The sequence below is a fragment of the Myotis daubentonii genome, chromosome 3, assembly GCF_963259705.1.
Source record: "Myotis daubentonii chromosome 3, mMyoDau2.1, whole genome shotgun sequence".
NCBI lineage: Eukaryota > Metazoa > Chordata > Mammalia > Chiroptera > Vespertilionidae > Myotis > Myotis daubentonii.
In genome coordinates, this window is record NC_081842.1 from 5,475,735 (window position 1) to 5,491,359 (window position 15,625).

The 15,625-nt window shown below is 45.7% G+C and overlaps 1 protein-coding gene across 2 annotated transcripts in view; it reads left to right on the plus strand.

Annotated features, from left to right (window-relative positions):
* Window positions 1-11,955, plus strand: part of SH3BGR (SH3 domain binding glutamate rich protein) — a 28,753-nt gene extending 16,798 nt beyond the window's left edge. For both annotated transcript variants that reach the window (XM_059686482.1, XM_059686481.1), the window contains 4 exons: window positions 6,105-6,179; window positions 7,286-7,378; window positions 8,712-8,861; window positions 11,502-11,955. In XM_059686482.1, the coding sequence (XP_059542465.1) occupies window positions 6,105-6,179; window positions 7,286-7,378; window positions 8,712-8,828 (285 nt within the window). In that variant the 3' untranslated portion in view covers window positions 8,829-8,861; window positions 11,502-11,955. The remainder of the gene's footprint in view (window positions 1-6,104; window positions 6,180-7,285; window positions 7,379-8,711; window positions 8,862-11,501) is intronic.
* The last annotated feature ends 3,670 nt before the right edge of the window (window positions 11,956-15,625 follow it).

The following is a 15,625-nucleotide window of genomic DNA, read 5'->3' on the forward strand; positions in this document are numbered from 1 at the left end:
TATCATTGCACTCAATAGTCTTAAGTGTGCTAATTAAATATGTAAATATGTAAAAATATGAGTTCCCAGGTTGTGTTTATGAAATTTTGTTATGAATTGACTTCTTATATAGCTTATATTAGTTAATTCTATAATGATACATCCACTATTTTAATTATTTTTTATTTAAAATAAATTAAACTCTGATTTTTTAGTCTGATAAAGAGGGAAAAAGTAAGATCTGGATTCAAGATCAAGATACATTTTATTAGTTTTCTCCCCCCGATACCGTTTCATCTTTGATTAGGTATAATCATGTCTATTAAATCAAGAATTATGCTAATAAAGTTAATATCATGAATTCCTCTATGATGCTCACCGGCTTCACCCCATGCAATGGCCACTGCATTCCTTGCCTCTACCAAGATCTCACACAGGACTTTCCGTAGATACAAGACATTCTTTCTTAATTCATTTGTTTGTTTGTACCCACCTTCATTTCTAAAGAGATTTGTGGTGACTGAGCCCAAGTCTATTCTCACTATAGAAGAAACCATTCAAAATCCGACCTTGCAGAGATGGGCTTGCTTTCACATGTCAGCAGTCTCAGGTAATGGCACTGAGGTGTCTTAGCGCTAGGCTGACACACACAGGCCCAGCACCAGCGTCTTCTCCAGGTGGTAACATGCAGATTCCACAGTTGTTTTTGAAACTTTACTGGCTCAGAATTTTTTATTATACAGAACCCTCCAGTGATTGTCACCACAAAATAGCGCGCTTTCTTCCGGAGTGTTTCTTTGGGGCACATTCCCAGTGGTGCTTTCAGTGAGGCAGGCCGAAGTGCCTGGGCATCTTATGGGCTTCAAATGTGACTCCAGATTGCCCCATGCTAGGGCAGAACGTGAATCCCGTCATGCCACACTGCACCCACTCCACTGAGCCAACCGTCAGCATGCTTAATCGCCTTGATTTTAGGGCCATCAGATCGTATTTTTAAAAATTGTTTCTGATTTTATTGTGCTATGGAGAGGGAATGTGGTGTGAATTTTCATCACCTTTGTAGCACAATGTGTATTTTTATTTCCCTATGAAAAGACTGTTTTGAATATTAAAAATTAGTTTTCTTAGCAAGCTAATGCGTGTATAGTATTGGGAAGGTCAAATAGTGCTACAAGGATTATTGCAAAAGCCGCAGGCCCTGCCCCAACCCTGCGGGTTAACGTTTTCTCCAGCGGCTGCTCCGGTGCAGAATTCTGGGTGGACGTCATTTGGCCTCGGAATTGAGAAGGTGCTGGCCGCTCCGCGTTCTCTAGTCCCAGAGTTGCCGCTCAGAGGCCGGACGCCAGTCTGTCTCTTGACCATTTATTTGCGCCTGCGTTTGTTCTCGTTTCTGGGAGGTTTCAGGATCCTCTTTTTCATTCTGAAGTTGTCTAACGAGGTGCTTGGAAGAGGCCCTTTCTTCATATTTGTGCTGGGCCCGTGCCCGGCCTCCTTCTGTAGAGAGTAGACCTGCCCATTTGGAGGGGGAGGCAGTCATCACAGAGAAACGATGAGGCCACTGTTTCTCTCCCGTCCCTGTTTCCCTCCCATGAATTAAAAAAATACTATGAATTAAAAACACACACAAACACATCTATTTATAAAACTATATGTTTATCTCCATCAGCAGTACATATGTTCTTCTATATTTTTTTAAAATTTTTTAAAATTAAATCTTTATTGTTCAGATTATTACATTTGTTCCTCTTTTTCCCTCCCATAACTCCCCTCCTCCCAGTTCCCGCCCCACCCTCCGCCCTCACTCCCCACCCACTGTCCTCATCCATAGGTGCACGATTTTTGTCCAGTCTCTTCCCGCATCTCCCACACCCTTTCCCCCCCCAAGAATAGTCAGTCCATTCCCTTTCTATGTCTCTGATTCTATTATAATCACCAGTCATTCTGTACATCAGATTATTTATTCACTTGATTCTTAGATTCACTTGTTGATAGATGCATATTTGTTGCTCATAATTTGTATCTTTACCTTTTTCTTCTTCTCTTCTTAAAGGATACCTTTCAGCATTTCATATAATCCTGGTTTGGTGGTGATGAACTCCTTTAGCTTTTCCTTATCTGTGAAGCTCTTTATCTGACCTTCAATTCTGAATGATAGCTTTGCTGGATAAAGTAATCTTGGTTGTAGGTTCTTGGTATTCATCACTTTGAATATTTCTTGCCACTCCCTTCTGGCCTGCAAAGTTTCTGTTGAGAAATCAGCTGACAGTTGTATGGGTACTCCCTTGTAGGTAACTGACTTTCTTTCTCTTGCTGCTTTTAAGATTCTCTCTTTGTCTTTTGCTCTTGGCATTTTAATTATGATGTGTCTTGGTGTGGTCCTCTTTGGATTTCTTTTGTTTGGGGTTCTCTGTGCTTCCTGGACCTGTAAGTCTATTTCTTTCACCAGGTAGGGGAAGTTTTCTGTCATTATTTCTTCAAATAGGTTTTCAATATCTTGCTCTCTCTCATCTTCTGGCACCCCTATAATTCTGATGTTGGTACGCTTGAAGCTGTCCCAGAGGCTCCTTACACTATCTTCGTCTTTTCGGATTCTTTTTTCATTTTGCTTTTCCGGTTGGGTGTTTTTTGCTTCTTCGCATTTCAAATCGTTGACTTGATTCTTGCGCTTCTCTGGTCTGCTGTTGGGTGTCTGTATAATATTCTTTATTTCAGTCAGTGTATGCTTAATTTCTAGTTGGTTCTTTATCATAACATCGAGGGTCTCATTAGATTTCTTGTAGATCTCATTAAGTTTATCGGCAGTTTCTAGAAACTTATTGAAAGACCTTTCTTCTATATTTTTAATGCCAAATTGGTATCATATTTTTTGGAATGTTCTGCAACTTGCTTTTTAAAAACAACAACATTGTTTTGAGATGTATCCGTACTAAAATATGTACATCTATTTCAGCTTCTGCTCCGTTTCATCTGATCCCATTTACAAATATTGAATCTCGGGTTTTAGATCCCGCCCTGGTTTGTGATTAGGTACCGTCACATTGCATGACATTCTCCCTCACTGAGTGGAAGAGCGGGAAGGCCTAGAGAGACCCCGGAGGCCAGCCAGTCCCGGTTCTTCTCTTCCCAGAGGAGGAGCTTGAGGCCCGAGGAGCTGAGGTGATTGGCACAAGGCTCGCCAACAATTAGCAGCACAGCCCGGCTAGAGCCTCTGGTGCTGTCAGTGTTCATAGGTGTTTATGTGTGCACACGGGAAAGTCCTTCAGGTTCCTTTGGGAAGACAGACCTGATGATTTATGGAGATGATATTATAGCATCTCCGTAAATCATCAATTGTCAGAGTGTCCTTTTGTAGTAAACAACATTGTGGAGAAGTCAGCAAGGAAATTAATCTTGTGCTAAGGCTAAAAATAGACATTTGACAATTATGTAGAAATGTATGCTTATGAAATGAGAGTAAGCACTGTCAGCGGCGTTACTGCTTTAGACAACTTTTCTTGTCTTGGGCAGGTTATACTGGACCAAGTAGCAGGCCAGTTTCCCAAGAGGCTTTGTGGCCATAAAGTCCACCTTCGTGCTTCACAAGCATCTGGTCACATCTGATTAAATGAGCACCATTTTTCACCCCACACTCCAGTCAAGGCCTTGGTTGCATAACCAGTTTCCAATTATGCCCTGGTAATAAGGAACACAGATTCTTCCTGAGCCAGGCAAATTACTGTATTGCCATAAATAGTGAAAAGACTCAATAAGAATTGTTAAATTCTGGAGGGGTCAGGCAGAGAGAACATCATGCACAAACATTTCCTTTCAACTTATAAAAGCAGAGTCTATTGCATTGTTGTGGTTTATAAGAAGCTTAAGAGGAAAGACAGAGGGCTTCCTTATATATGCAGAATATAGAACATGAAGGTGACATCAACAGTATTCCAAACAAAAACAACCATCTTCCCTCGTCAATTCATTCAGTCCTGTGTAATTGATTCTTGTTCCACTGGATCTGGGGATAGTAGTCTATGAACCCATCTGCCCCTTGACTGCAGTTGTGGAAATCCTGACTCAGTCCACTGGTATGGTCTTAATGTTCTTTAAGTGATGCCATCAGAAGCCTGTGCCCCTAAGCACATGTCAAGTAATCTTTTTCTGTGGGGCTCTGAGCAGCCATTCTACACGGAAGAGGAACCATACCGGCCTGTCGCTGATTGCAAAAGCTTTTAGGGAAGCATCAAATTCAACAAGCTAAGGAATATATCCATGGTTGACAAAAGACCTAAAATGATGGTGGTTAATTTATTACTGGTAATTTTCAGATGTGAAAGGCTTGATGAGAATTATAACAAGATTAATGCACCAGACAAGAAATTTGTTTTTCCCCCCACGTGTCATGCCAAAAAAATAAAAAGTTAATCCAAGAAAGTTTTAGAAAAATATCTACATACATAATCACAAAGGCTATTTAAAAAAAAGACAGCAACAATTATGTTTTATTTGAAAAAATGGATGAATATAGGAAAATGTTAATTTTCTAGAGACATACTATACTGCAAATAGCCAAAGCATGTGTACCATGCAATATACCATGAATGCTAAGCATATTCTTACCGTATGTGGTAGGGATATATAAAGATGATCAATAACGAGATCTAGTAGGCCTGGTCCGAGTCACCGGTATATTAATAAAGCTATATGTAGATGACAGGAATCCCTAGTTGAAAACCACTGTCCTAGAACATGCTGCACGTATTGAAATAGTTTTGCCATCACTCAAAATTGCTTTCAACAGACGCACTAATTCTACCAGAAAACGAGTATCGAAACTTTTGGTTACACATCAGTTTTGGCTAGATCGAAATGAAAGAAGTAAAGTTATGACCAAGTTAACACTTAAAGCAAGTAACTGAAGTTCTGATTGATAACCTGTACCATCATTGTCAAATGTCAGGCGAAGAAGCACTAGGACCCGTGTCTTTTATGCCTTGTTTTAGTCAGGGGACTATTGTTACGATGCCAGTGGAAGCTGTCCAGGTAAGTCTGTAAAGAGATTTCCCCCTAACTGGTAGAGACAAGTTCGGTCACGGCAGTGTTAGAGCATTGTATTTACAGAATGCTGTCGGGGTGGACTGTTTCACCTGGGTCATTCCCTGGGCAAGGGGCCTGGAGCAGAAGGCGGGAGTGGCTCCCCAGAAAAGCAGCGGCAGGTAGACCAGGACTACCTGACCGCCTTGTCCCTGCAGCAGCAGCAGCCACAGGGCACGTCGGGTCTTAGCGACTTGGAGCTGGCCCAGAAACTGCAGCAGGAGGTACCAACAGCAACAAGGGGTCCAGCCTGTGCCAGCACGGGCCCTGTCATCCCAGGGGAGAGGAGCCCCACTTGGACACCCGGCGGGAGAGCGGCGGCCCAAGCAAGAGTCTGCTTGTGTCCTCCTTAGCACTGGGTGCCCGGTGCCTGGTGCCCGGTGCCAGGCTGCCCTGCCTCTTCTTTCAGAGGCCATGGCTATTTTGCTTGCTTTCCCAGGTCAACCCCTGAGATATGCAGGGTAACTTATTCATGGACTATTGGGGATCCGAGCAGGAAGGAAATGTCAAGGTCAGACTCAGGGACATCCTTGCTCACTCGCTGCGGTCTTCTCTTCCTCCCAATCACCCAGGGCAACAGTGGGACTGCTGGGGTGAGGATGCCTGGTCCCCAACCCCCTTTCCCCAGAACATCCCACTAATATACAGACGTGGGCTCCAGGCGGAGGTCCCTGCCTAGAATGCATCTCCCCTGCGTACCCCCTGACTGGCGGGGTCCTTCTGGCTACCCTGTGGGTCCGTCTCCCTCTGCTTCAGGATTTGGTTTGGGTTTCTATCTTCATTATTGTAATGCCTTCCTAGGGGTTTGGAAATAACACTTGTCTCATGAAAAAAAAAAGGGCAAAACATTTATTTGCTATGTTTATGTGCCTTTATTTTCTTGTCTCTAAGGTGTGAGTGGTAGTGACTTCCTACTGACTGAGGTCACAGCGCTGTGGCAAAGATAAAATGAGGGATGGAGACAAAATAATTGGGATAGTTAAATGCTGTTGAAATGCAAGCTATTATATCCTCAAAGAAATTCTCACACACCTTCAATCTGTCTGATGCAGGCGACAAAGCCGCCCGAGGAAGAAGCGTCCCTGCCCAATGGCGAGGTCGTGGGCGAGGCGCAGAGCACCGCAGAGGTAAGAGTGGAATCTCGGACCATCTTCCCGCAGACCAGCCTCCTCAGAATGCCAGCGTGGTCCTGATCTTCCTGTATCTGTCTGTCCTCTGTCCTTCCTTCCATTCCTCCATTGTCCGTGTCTGTCTGTCTGTCTATCTGATCTTTGTGAATCTCTAATATGATAAAGCCTCCTTTCCGCACGAACAACAGAAAACAAACACTGCCTCGACGTGGAACCCTTCGGCGTCTCTCTGTAAACCTTCAGTGGTGAACGGAGACTCCTCACATGGGAGGTGAATACAGTGGGGCTTTGACTTATGAGTTTAATTCGCCTGAGACCGAGCTCGTTAAGGAGCTCATTAACTCAAATTACTCTATCAACTCAAAGCAAAAAATTGGCCGAGAGACAGCTGGTATCTCAAAAAACTCGTTAGTCGGGACACTCGTAAGTCAAGGCCCCACTGTACTCTTTCACGCTCGCCAATCAGACCTGTTGAATCTCACCCAGAGCTCCAATCAGCAGTTTCGATGGGGGACAATCCTATACCCTAGGATAGTGGTCAGCAAACTGCGGCCCCTTGAGTGTGGCTCTTCCACAAAATACCACGTGCAGGCGTGCCCATACAGTGCGATTGAAACTTTGTGGCCACACTCAAGGGGCCAAAGAGCCGCATGTGGCTCACGAGCTGCGATTTGCCAACCACGGCCCTACAACAGCGATTCGAACTGCTGTGCTGCATGAACGTGTAAAACAGGCAGTACCTGGCTGTGTAGTCAGGGGCACTGACCTCTTTCCCCTTGGACTGTCAAGTCAAAAAATGACAACAGCCAACACAATAGCTGTCTGGTGTGAATGAATCAAAATCATACTATTAAAAAAGTCAGATTGGCAAAAAATGTAACATTTTTTGGTGTGCTGCAGAATTTTAGTAGTGAGTTATGCGGGCCGGGAGATGAAAAAGGTGGAAATGGCTGGCTGGGAGCCAAGTGGCCTCATCAGCAGGAGGCCTGCATTTGTTCTGTGTATGTGCTGTGTATCCAGATAAAAGCCCACAGCATGTATGGCCTGGGTTTCCTGGGAGCTTGTCTCAGGTTAGTGACACAGCGGGTTTCCTTTACGACCAGGGAACAGAGAAGGCTGGAGAAAGTGGAGAAAATGAGGCACCAAAGGAGGACAAGGAAGATGAGGGCGACCTCACCGGAGCCCAAGAGGAGAAGGTGAGTGTTCGCCCTTGCACCGCAGCCTCACTGGCCGCAGCTCTGTTCATGAGCACGTGTGAGCTCCTCCAGGGGCGGGAGCCTTTCTGGGCACAGGGGTGAGGGTGGAGGTGCGGCGCCGGAGTCTCGCCAGGGAGGAAGCAGGTAGTTTTCACCGAACGTGTTAACTGCTGTGGTGGAGGTGGGTACGGGGCTAAGAGGAAGTCGGAGGAAGGACCTGAACCCAGGTCTGGAGGGCATTCTCCACAGGACTTCCGCCGTTTGTGGTGTTGTTAGGCTCAGGTGGGTTCCCTATAAAACAAGGGGCCTTGCCGAAACCGGTTTGGCTCAGTGGATAGAGCGTCGGCCTGCGGACTGAAGGGTCCTGGGTTCGATTCCGGTCAGGGGCATGTACCTGGGTTGCGGGCACATCCCCAGTAGGAGATGTGCAGGAGGCAGCTGATCGATGTTTCTCTCTCATCGATGTTTCCAACTCTCTATCTCTCTCCCTTCCTCTCTGTAAAAAATCAATAAAATATATTTAAAAAAAAACACACAAAAAACAAGGGGCCTTATTTCTTGGTCATGATGCCAAGATGGGTGCCAGCTGCTTGCTGACAGGTGGGCAGCGTTTGGGAGGCAGGTCGGGGAGGGCTGAGAAGACCATGAACTCCCACCGAAGACGGTCTGGGCTGCAGCTTCAGACCCCACAGAGGGGACTTCCGGGCCCCCGACAACCGGGGGGTGGGCGGCTAACGGGGCGTGTGGATGGTGCCCGAGGAGTGAAGGAGGAAAGCAGAAGGCCCCCAGCTTCCGGGCACTCTCTCGGGCAGGACCTGCAGACCTGGGCATCCCGAGAGCTTCGTGGAGCCCAGGCAGCTTCATGCTTCTGTGGTTCTCACCAAGGTCCATGATTTTAGGTTTGTTCTCTGCCAAGCCAGCCTCTCCACAATCTCTGCAGACCTTGGCCGGCTGTGGTCTGTACTCGCCCCTCTCGGCTTCCCCACCACCAGTCGGAGGAAGGGTGCATCCTCGGGGGGCAGGTTGGTCGAGGTCCTCGAGGGGCTCCGAGCCTGGTCCCTGGGGAGCCCGAGGACCCGGAGAAGCAGGTCTGCCCTGATCCCCAGCCGCCAAGGCCAGCTGCCTCCCAGGGCTCCCCTGGCAGCCCTCGGCGTCCCCCACACCACACCTGTCCTCACCCTGGCCACGCGCCACCCGGGGCCTGCCTCCGGGCCCTCCCCACCGGCGCAGGCTTCCCACCCGGAGGCTCCCAACCAGCTCCTTAGGAGAGCAGCACTGTCTGTTGACCCCTCTCTACTCCTCTCAGTAATCAGGTGATTTTTGTTAAAAACAGGCAGGAGAGGTAACGGAGGAGGGAGCAGAAGGGGACGCGGAGGGAGAGGAAGCTGAAAAAGGAGAAGAAGGAGGAGAAGAAGCAGGAGAAGAAGAAGAAGCAGGAGAAGATTCTTAGGCCGTTTGTGCTTTATTTCTCCAGCGTTCCCAGGTAGCCACGCCGTTCCGGGCGACACTTGTCCATGAGTAGCTCTCTGTGCTCCGCTTAGTGGTAATGGAGCGGGTTCTAGTGCAGAGCGATGCCTCGCCCCCAGGCCTGGGCTGCCCTTCCGCAGCCACAGGGCTGGAGAACTCGCGCACCCCCTGCTCGGGCCCGGGCAGGGAAGCCTGTGGTCGAGAAGGCTTCCAGGAAAAAGTGTTCCTTTGAGGAAGAGTTTGTTTGGTACTTATTTCCTTCTCTTTCTCTGCGTGACCTTTATTTACGTGAAGGTACAGGCAGTGTCCCGTTACCGGCCTTCTCTGACTACTCTCCTGACCAAAATACTTACATATTTATAGGGGAATGGCAATGAAGATCCGTAACAATGGCAACACATTGTAACTTTAAAAAACCACAAAGCCGGCTCCTGTTCATGGAAACAAATATGGCTGGCAGCTATCTAGTGATGAGAGCTGGACATCACATATTCACTTATAAATATTAACCAGGACACTCATGTAGAAACACCGTGGAACACAGTGGCATTGCTTCAGGGGATCTTTGACAAGGGCGCTTGCTGCCTTGTAGTTTTAAGCTTCTACTGACCACGGAAAAGAATTCTGTAACGCTTCACAGTTTGGTAAGTGCCACAGAAATATTTTCACAAGACAATGGTAGTATCTAACGACAGTGGATATCAGAACATGGGGGAGATGCTCAACATCGTGGGCCATACAGATAAGAAGGAATGTGTGAACACACCTAAAGATCGTAAGTGCTATAAAAATACCTGGTTTAACAAGTCATATAGCAAATCCCTATGTAAATGTGTAATTATTATTTGACCCTGCAACCAATTTGAGGTGGCAGTTTGCTTTGGTGCTATCAGAGTTCTTTTTAAATTACATTAAAACTAAGAATATTTTTAAGTCTCCTTAATGTCCATATTATGCCTCTACTGACACACGTAAGACAGATTTTGGGCCTGTTGATGTCAGGGGCGCCGGGGAAGGAGAGAGTGAGGGAGGAAGCCCTCAGCCACACAGTAGGTCTTCAGAAGGCTCTCTGATAAAGCTCAGAGCCTGTCTAGGGAAGGGTGGACGAAGGGTTCAGTTGGAGAAGAAACAAGAACTCTCCGGTTCTTTGTAAATATCCGCTAACAAATAACTCCACTCTGTGTGCCAGAGACCAATTGGAATAGCACAGGTTTCCCCTCATAATATACTTATGCTTAGACATGAAAAGCTGCTGTAAGATCTTGGCACTTAATCCATTTTGAGGGAATCTTAGAGCTGGTGAGAGGAGCCATAACAATTCACTATTGGACCAGGAACGTTTCATCCCTCATTTATTTAAATTGCACAGCGAATGTAGCCCATCATCGGGTGTTTTCCCAGGCAGGCTCTTTGGGCGCATGGATTTCTACTTTAAGGCCTAATGTTGTTGTTTTGGGCACGAGCCCTTTTATTTTATTTATTTATTTTTCCATCTGTTGTTATTATTGAGAAATCTGTTGTCAGTCTTCTTAGTGTCCCAATCCCATTTCTGAGGAATGGGCTGGGGCCCATTTCTGTGAAAAAGAATATCAGCAAGGTTACTTTTCAGAAGTTCATCTGAAGAATGGTTGGAAAGGAAAATATACTCATATTTGCCTTTATACAAAACCCCCCACAAAACCACAAATAACCCCAAACTTAAAAACCAAACAAACCTGTAGTAACAAGAGACTCATATGTACTGTTTAAATTTATTTCTAGTCACTGATGTAAAGTTCTTTAAGAATGAGGCAGTGTTCATGTGGCAGCTATAAAACAAACACCGAGTGTGAACAGGCACAGCTGAGAGTCCTTCATGGAGGCGGATGGCTTCATAGGCTGATTGAAAAGAGCAACTGCAGCTGTGGCAGCAGTGTTTCTGGTGGCTCCTAGTTTGGAATCCAGTCCTCAGTGGTCTGTCCTGAGGTCAAAGTGTCTGACAGTGAAGGAGGGAGTCAGGCAGCTCCCTGCCCCCTACCCCTGACCCCTGCAGAGACTCAACATCCTCCTTTAAAATGCAACCCGGCAACGCAATCCAGCTGCCAAAGACAAGCCCATCTCATAGCTCATGGATAGTCCAGGCCTTTTCCTTGAAAAGGTGGTTTTCAGGGAGAGCATGGCAGTGCATGGAACTATGCGTGAGGCCTCATTTTGTGTTTGAAATGGATGCTCCGTTGGTGCTCCTGAGAAGGCCGCTACTTACCTCTGCTTGAATCTACCTCGGGCCATTTATTGTTGGTTGATTGACTGATTGATTGGTTGTAAGTGGAAACACCGTTTATTGAGAGCTAGCTGGACTTCCTGCAGCAGGCAGGGAGGGGCCCAAAGTGGGTCGCCCTACCACGGGCGCGCCATTCATTCTCCATGGAAACACAGCGGGACACCGTCATTGAAGCTGTCGCCTTCTTTAAGGTGTTTGACATGTGCTCATACAGAGGAAGATAGAAACCTGGTTGATTTCCCAAGAGAAACATATACTTTCCTATCTGCACTTGGGAACAAAGGATGAGTAGTGGGTTATGGAATAAAAGGCAAATATTTCCTTACATGAAGATTGTGCCAAACATTCTCTGTCTCCCTTTAACAGTTGTCTCCTTAATTTTCCCCTTTCTTTTAGAAAACCCAAGTCATGAAGCAACACTTCAATTGTTTTGCCACAAACCAGACTCAACAAGCGCTTTGGCCCGAAGCTAGCCCACCTCTCAGAACACCCGGGGCTCACCGAGGAATTGGACTATCTGACACAGTTCGGTGTACGTGGATCCCTCTTCCTACCATGTCAACATGAAGTTCATTGTCAAGACAACACGTGCATACCTTCATGGGCCTGACATTTGGGGCCTTTGCTTAATTTTCTCTCTTCTTTTTTTTTGCTCTGCATGAGTAGACCTTCTTACTAACACCCTGAAAAAAAAAATGATTTCAAAATATAGAATTCCTCTTTGTGCTATGCCAAGAGTAATCCTTTGTATGGGCCTTCTGCTCCTTGTCTCAGAATTAGCTTTCGAAACGTAGCGCCTTCCAGAGAACGAGCATACAAATAAAGATGAACAGCAAAGACCTTGACCGAGGAGCGTCGGTTTCTTAGCTTTGGGTCTCTCCTGTCTGCCTGAACTCATGTGTCTGTCGCCACATCCGAATCCTCAGCAGAACTTATGTCTGCATCGGGGTGGGTGTTTCCCGTTTCACTGATTATTTGCTCTGTTTTCAGATGACACTGATGGTCTTGTTACGTCATGTTCTGTATCACACGCGCTGTGTGCGTCATCTCGGAAGCCCTACTCGGCTGTAACGCGATCACCCACACGTGTGGGGGTAACAGTGAGGACAAACACATTTGCAGCCCAGGGCCCTTCACCCGTTTTTGCGCTGAAGGGCGCGGCTGCTGCTTTTCTCCTGCCGCTGATTGATTTGCAGCCACGGCTGCTCGTGCCGAGCCGGTCCTGTGATTTTGTCTCCTGATGCCAGAGTGTCTGTTCCCGGAGCTGGGCCGGCCGATGGCTTGTTCGCCAGGTAGGTGCGACAGTGTTTCTCTGCTCACCTGCCCACCTCGGTTTGTCATGGATGCTTTTCTTTTTTGGACGATTTTGTTGACATCCCTCTCTTCTCGGTGAATGTGCCAGTCCTTGTATTTTTCTTGCCGCAAACGTTGGCTCCTGTCGTGTGGCAATAGCTCGCCTCCTCGCTTGAGGGCGATTTTCTGATTTAAGGACGATCGTGGCAATTCGACATGGAGTGGCCATAAACTTCTCCTGAGTCTGCCGCTGGTTTTGCAGCTAAGCCTGCTTATGTCATTCGAGGCTGATTTCTACGGGGGCAGAAGCTGTGTGGATCCCAGAACTCTGGAAGACAGCTCTTTTCTGGTTACCCTAGTAACTAAAGGAGGCATTTTGAAGTAAATTAAGATCATTTTGTTCCAGATAGTTGACGGAGACAGCTTTGAAAGCATTTCTCCCTTTGCTAAAAATAAGATGAGAGACGTCAGAGAGACAGAAATTGCTATAATTAAAACTTAATTTTCATTTGTTCTTCACTGCACTAAATTATGGCCCGCTAAAAGCATGTGTCATTTTATAACAATTGCATGCACAAATAGGCCTTACGCTCCTGCTGTTCTTTGGGCGGCGTTTAGTCTTTTGTGATAGAGTGGGAGGGAGATAGGTTTGTTTATCTACGTGCTGGTTTTCCTCCTGTTTCTCACATTTGGGAATGGAGATGGAAATAGGTTTGTTTATCTACGCACTGGTTTTCCTCCTGTTTCTCACATTTGTAAATGAAGAAAGTATTTGTGCTAATAACAAGCAACAATAACCAGGCCACTGATTTCCTTATTTATTATTATTTTTCAGACCACTTAAGTTGATTTACTTACTTTTTTCTTATATTGTCTATCTGTCATTGTAAAAGGAACATCCTAGGAGCGTATTTTTATTTATTCACATTTCATTTTCTTTGAAGATGATTGAAATCTACTAAACAATAGGTGTTCCCTGCCCCACTCAGCCTTTCCCACTTGTTGTGGGTTGAGATAATTTGGTACAAGGACCCAACGTGCACACTGTGGATGCTTTGTGGTTGTCATCAGTTTTCTAGATTAAAAGTGAAAGCCATAGCCTGGCTGGCGTGGCTCAGGGGTTGAGTGTCAACTTATAGCACTGTTGGCGAACCTTTTGAGCTTGGCATGTCAGCATTTTGAAAAACCCTAACTTAACTCTGGTGCTGTGTCTCATATAGAAATTTTTTGATATTTGCAACCATAGTAAAACAAAGACTTATATTTTTGATATTTATTTTATATATTTAATGCCATTTAACAAAGAAAAATCAACCAAAAAAATGAGTTCACGTGTCACCTCTGATACGCATGTCATAGGTTCGCCATCAATTACCTATAGAATAAGTGGTCTTGCAGGTTTGGTTTAGCCTTCAGTGGCTAGTGGGCCCAGGGGCACTGTGAGGATAGTCCCCAAATATGGACTGTGCAGCATCAAAATATAATGTAAAAAACCCACGTGCTTTATCAATATAGGAAGTTTCTGGAAACTGAATTATGAATACATAAAGAGGAATAGAGAAAAACCCAAGCAAAGCAAGTCATCCTGCAGAAAAAGGATGATTTTGGTTTATTAGTCTTCAGGAGGCCTACACATTCAAAGTAACTTTTGTATTTTTTTTTTTTAATATATTTCATTGAATTCTCACAGAGAGGAAGAGAGAGAGATAGAAACATCGATGAGAGAGAAACATCGATCAGCTGCCTCCCGCACACCCCCTGGGGATGTGCCCGCAACTCAGGCACACGCCCCCAACCGGAATCGAACCCGGGACCTTTCAGTCTGCAGGCCGACGCTCTATCCACTGAGCCAAACCGGCTTCGGCAACTTTTGTATTTTTTAACTAGAAAAGCAAGTGCACAGAAATGTGAAGGCGTTTTTTTCTAGCCACTAAACAACAAGTTCTCCCTCTCCACCCGGCCTTTTCCCTTGTTTCCTTGCATTTTTTTGGGGGGGGGGGCTGAGGTCGTTTGGTGCAAGGACTCAGGATATGCTCTGTGGATGCTTTGTGGTTGTCATCGGGTTCTTAGTTTTCTAATTAAGTGTGAGGGGTACAGAATGAGGATGCACTATACTGCCAGCAAAGGTCCTTGAGGAATATTTAGAACTGTTTTCTTTCAAAAGCAGTGCAACCGTTACACCTGTGCACCCATTGTAAGTAGAGTGACCCCAGTGTAGTGTAATGATAGAGAACGACCATTAGGTGGAGACAACACACAAGCTGCTTGATAGAGTGTTGCTGCCCCAGAGCTCCCGGCCACATGTGCAAGTGAGGGTGCTGTTTAAGTCAGAGGAAAAACTGTCTCTCATAGTGGCTGCACCAGTCTGCATTCCCACCAGCAGTGCGGGAGGGTTCCTTTTTCTCCGCATCCTTTCCAGCACTTGTCTTTTGTTGATTTGTTGATGATAGCCATTCTGACAGGTGTGAGATGGTACCTCATTGTTGTTTTGATTTGCATCTCTCGGATGATTAGTGACTTTGAGCATGTTTTCATATGTCTCTGGGCCTTCTGAATGTCCTCTTTTGAAAAGTGTCCACTTAGGTTCTTTGCCCATTTTTTGATTGGATTGTTTATCTTCCTTTTGTTAAGTTGTATGAGTTCCCTATAAATGTTGGAGATTAAACCCTTATCGGTAATAACATTGGCAAATATGTGCTCCCATGCAGTGGGCTTTCTTGTTGTTTTGTTGATGGTTGGTTTTGCTGTGCAGAAGCTTTTTATTTTGATGTAGTCCCATTTGTTTATTTTCTCTTTAGTTTCCAATGCCCTAGGACCGTGGTTGGCAAACTGTGGCTCACGAGCCACATGTGGCTCTTTGGCCCCTTGAGTGTGGCTCTTTCACAAAATACCACAAAATACCACGTGCGGGTGTGCACGTACAGTGTGATTGAAACTTTGTGGCCCATGTGCAGAAGTCGGTATTTTGTGGAAGAGCCATACTCAAGGGGCCAAAGAGCTGCATGTGGCTCGCGAGCTGCAGTTTGCCAACCACTGCCCTAGGAGCTGCATCAGTGAAGAAATTGCTTCGGCATATGTCTGAGATTTTGTTGCCTTTGGATTCATCTAGTATTTTTATGGTTTCCCGTCGTACATTTAAGTCCTTTATCCATTTTGAGTTTATTTTTGTGTATGGTGTAAGTTGGTGGTCTAGTTTCATTTTTTTTGCATATATCTGTCCAATTTTC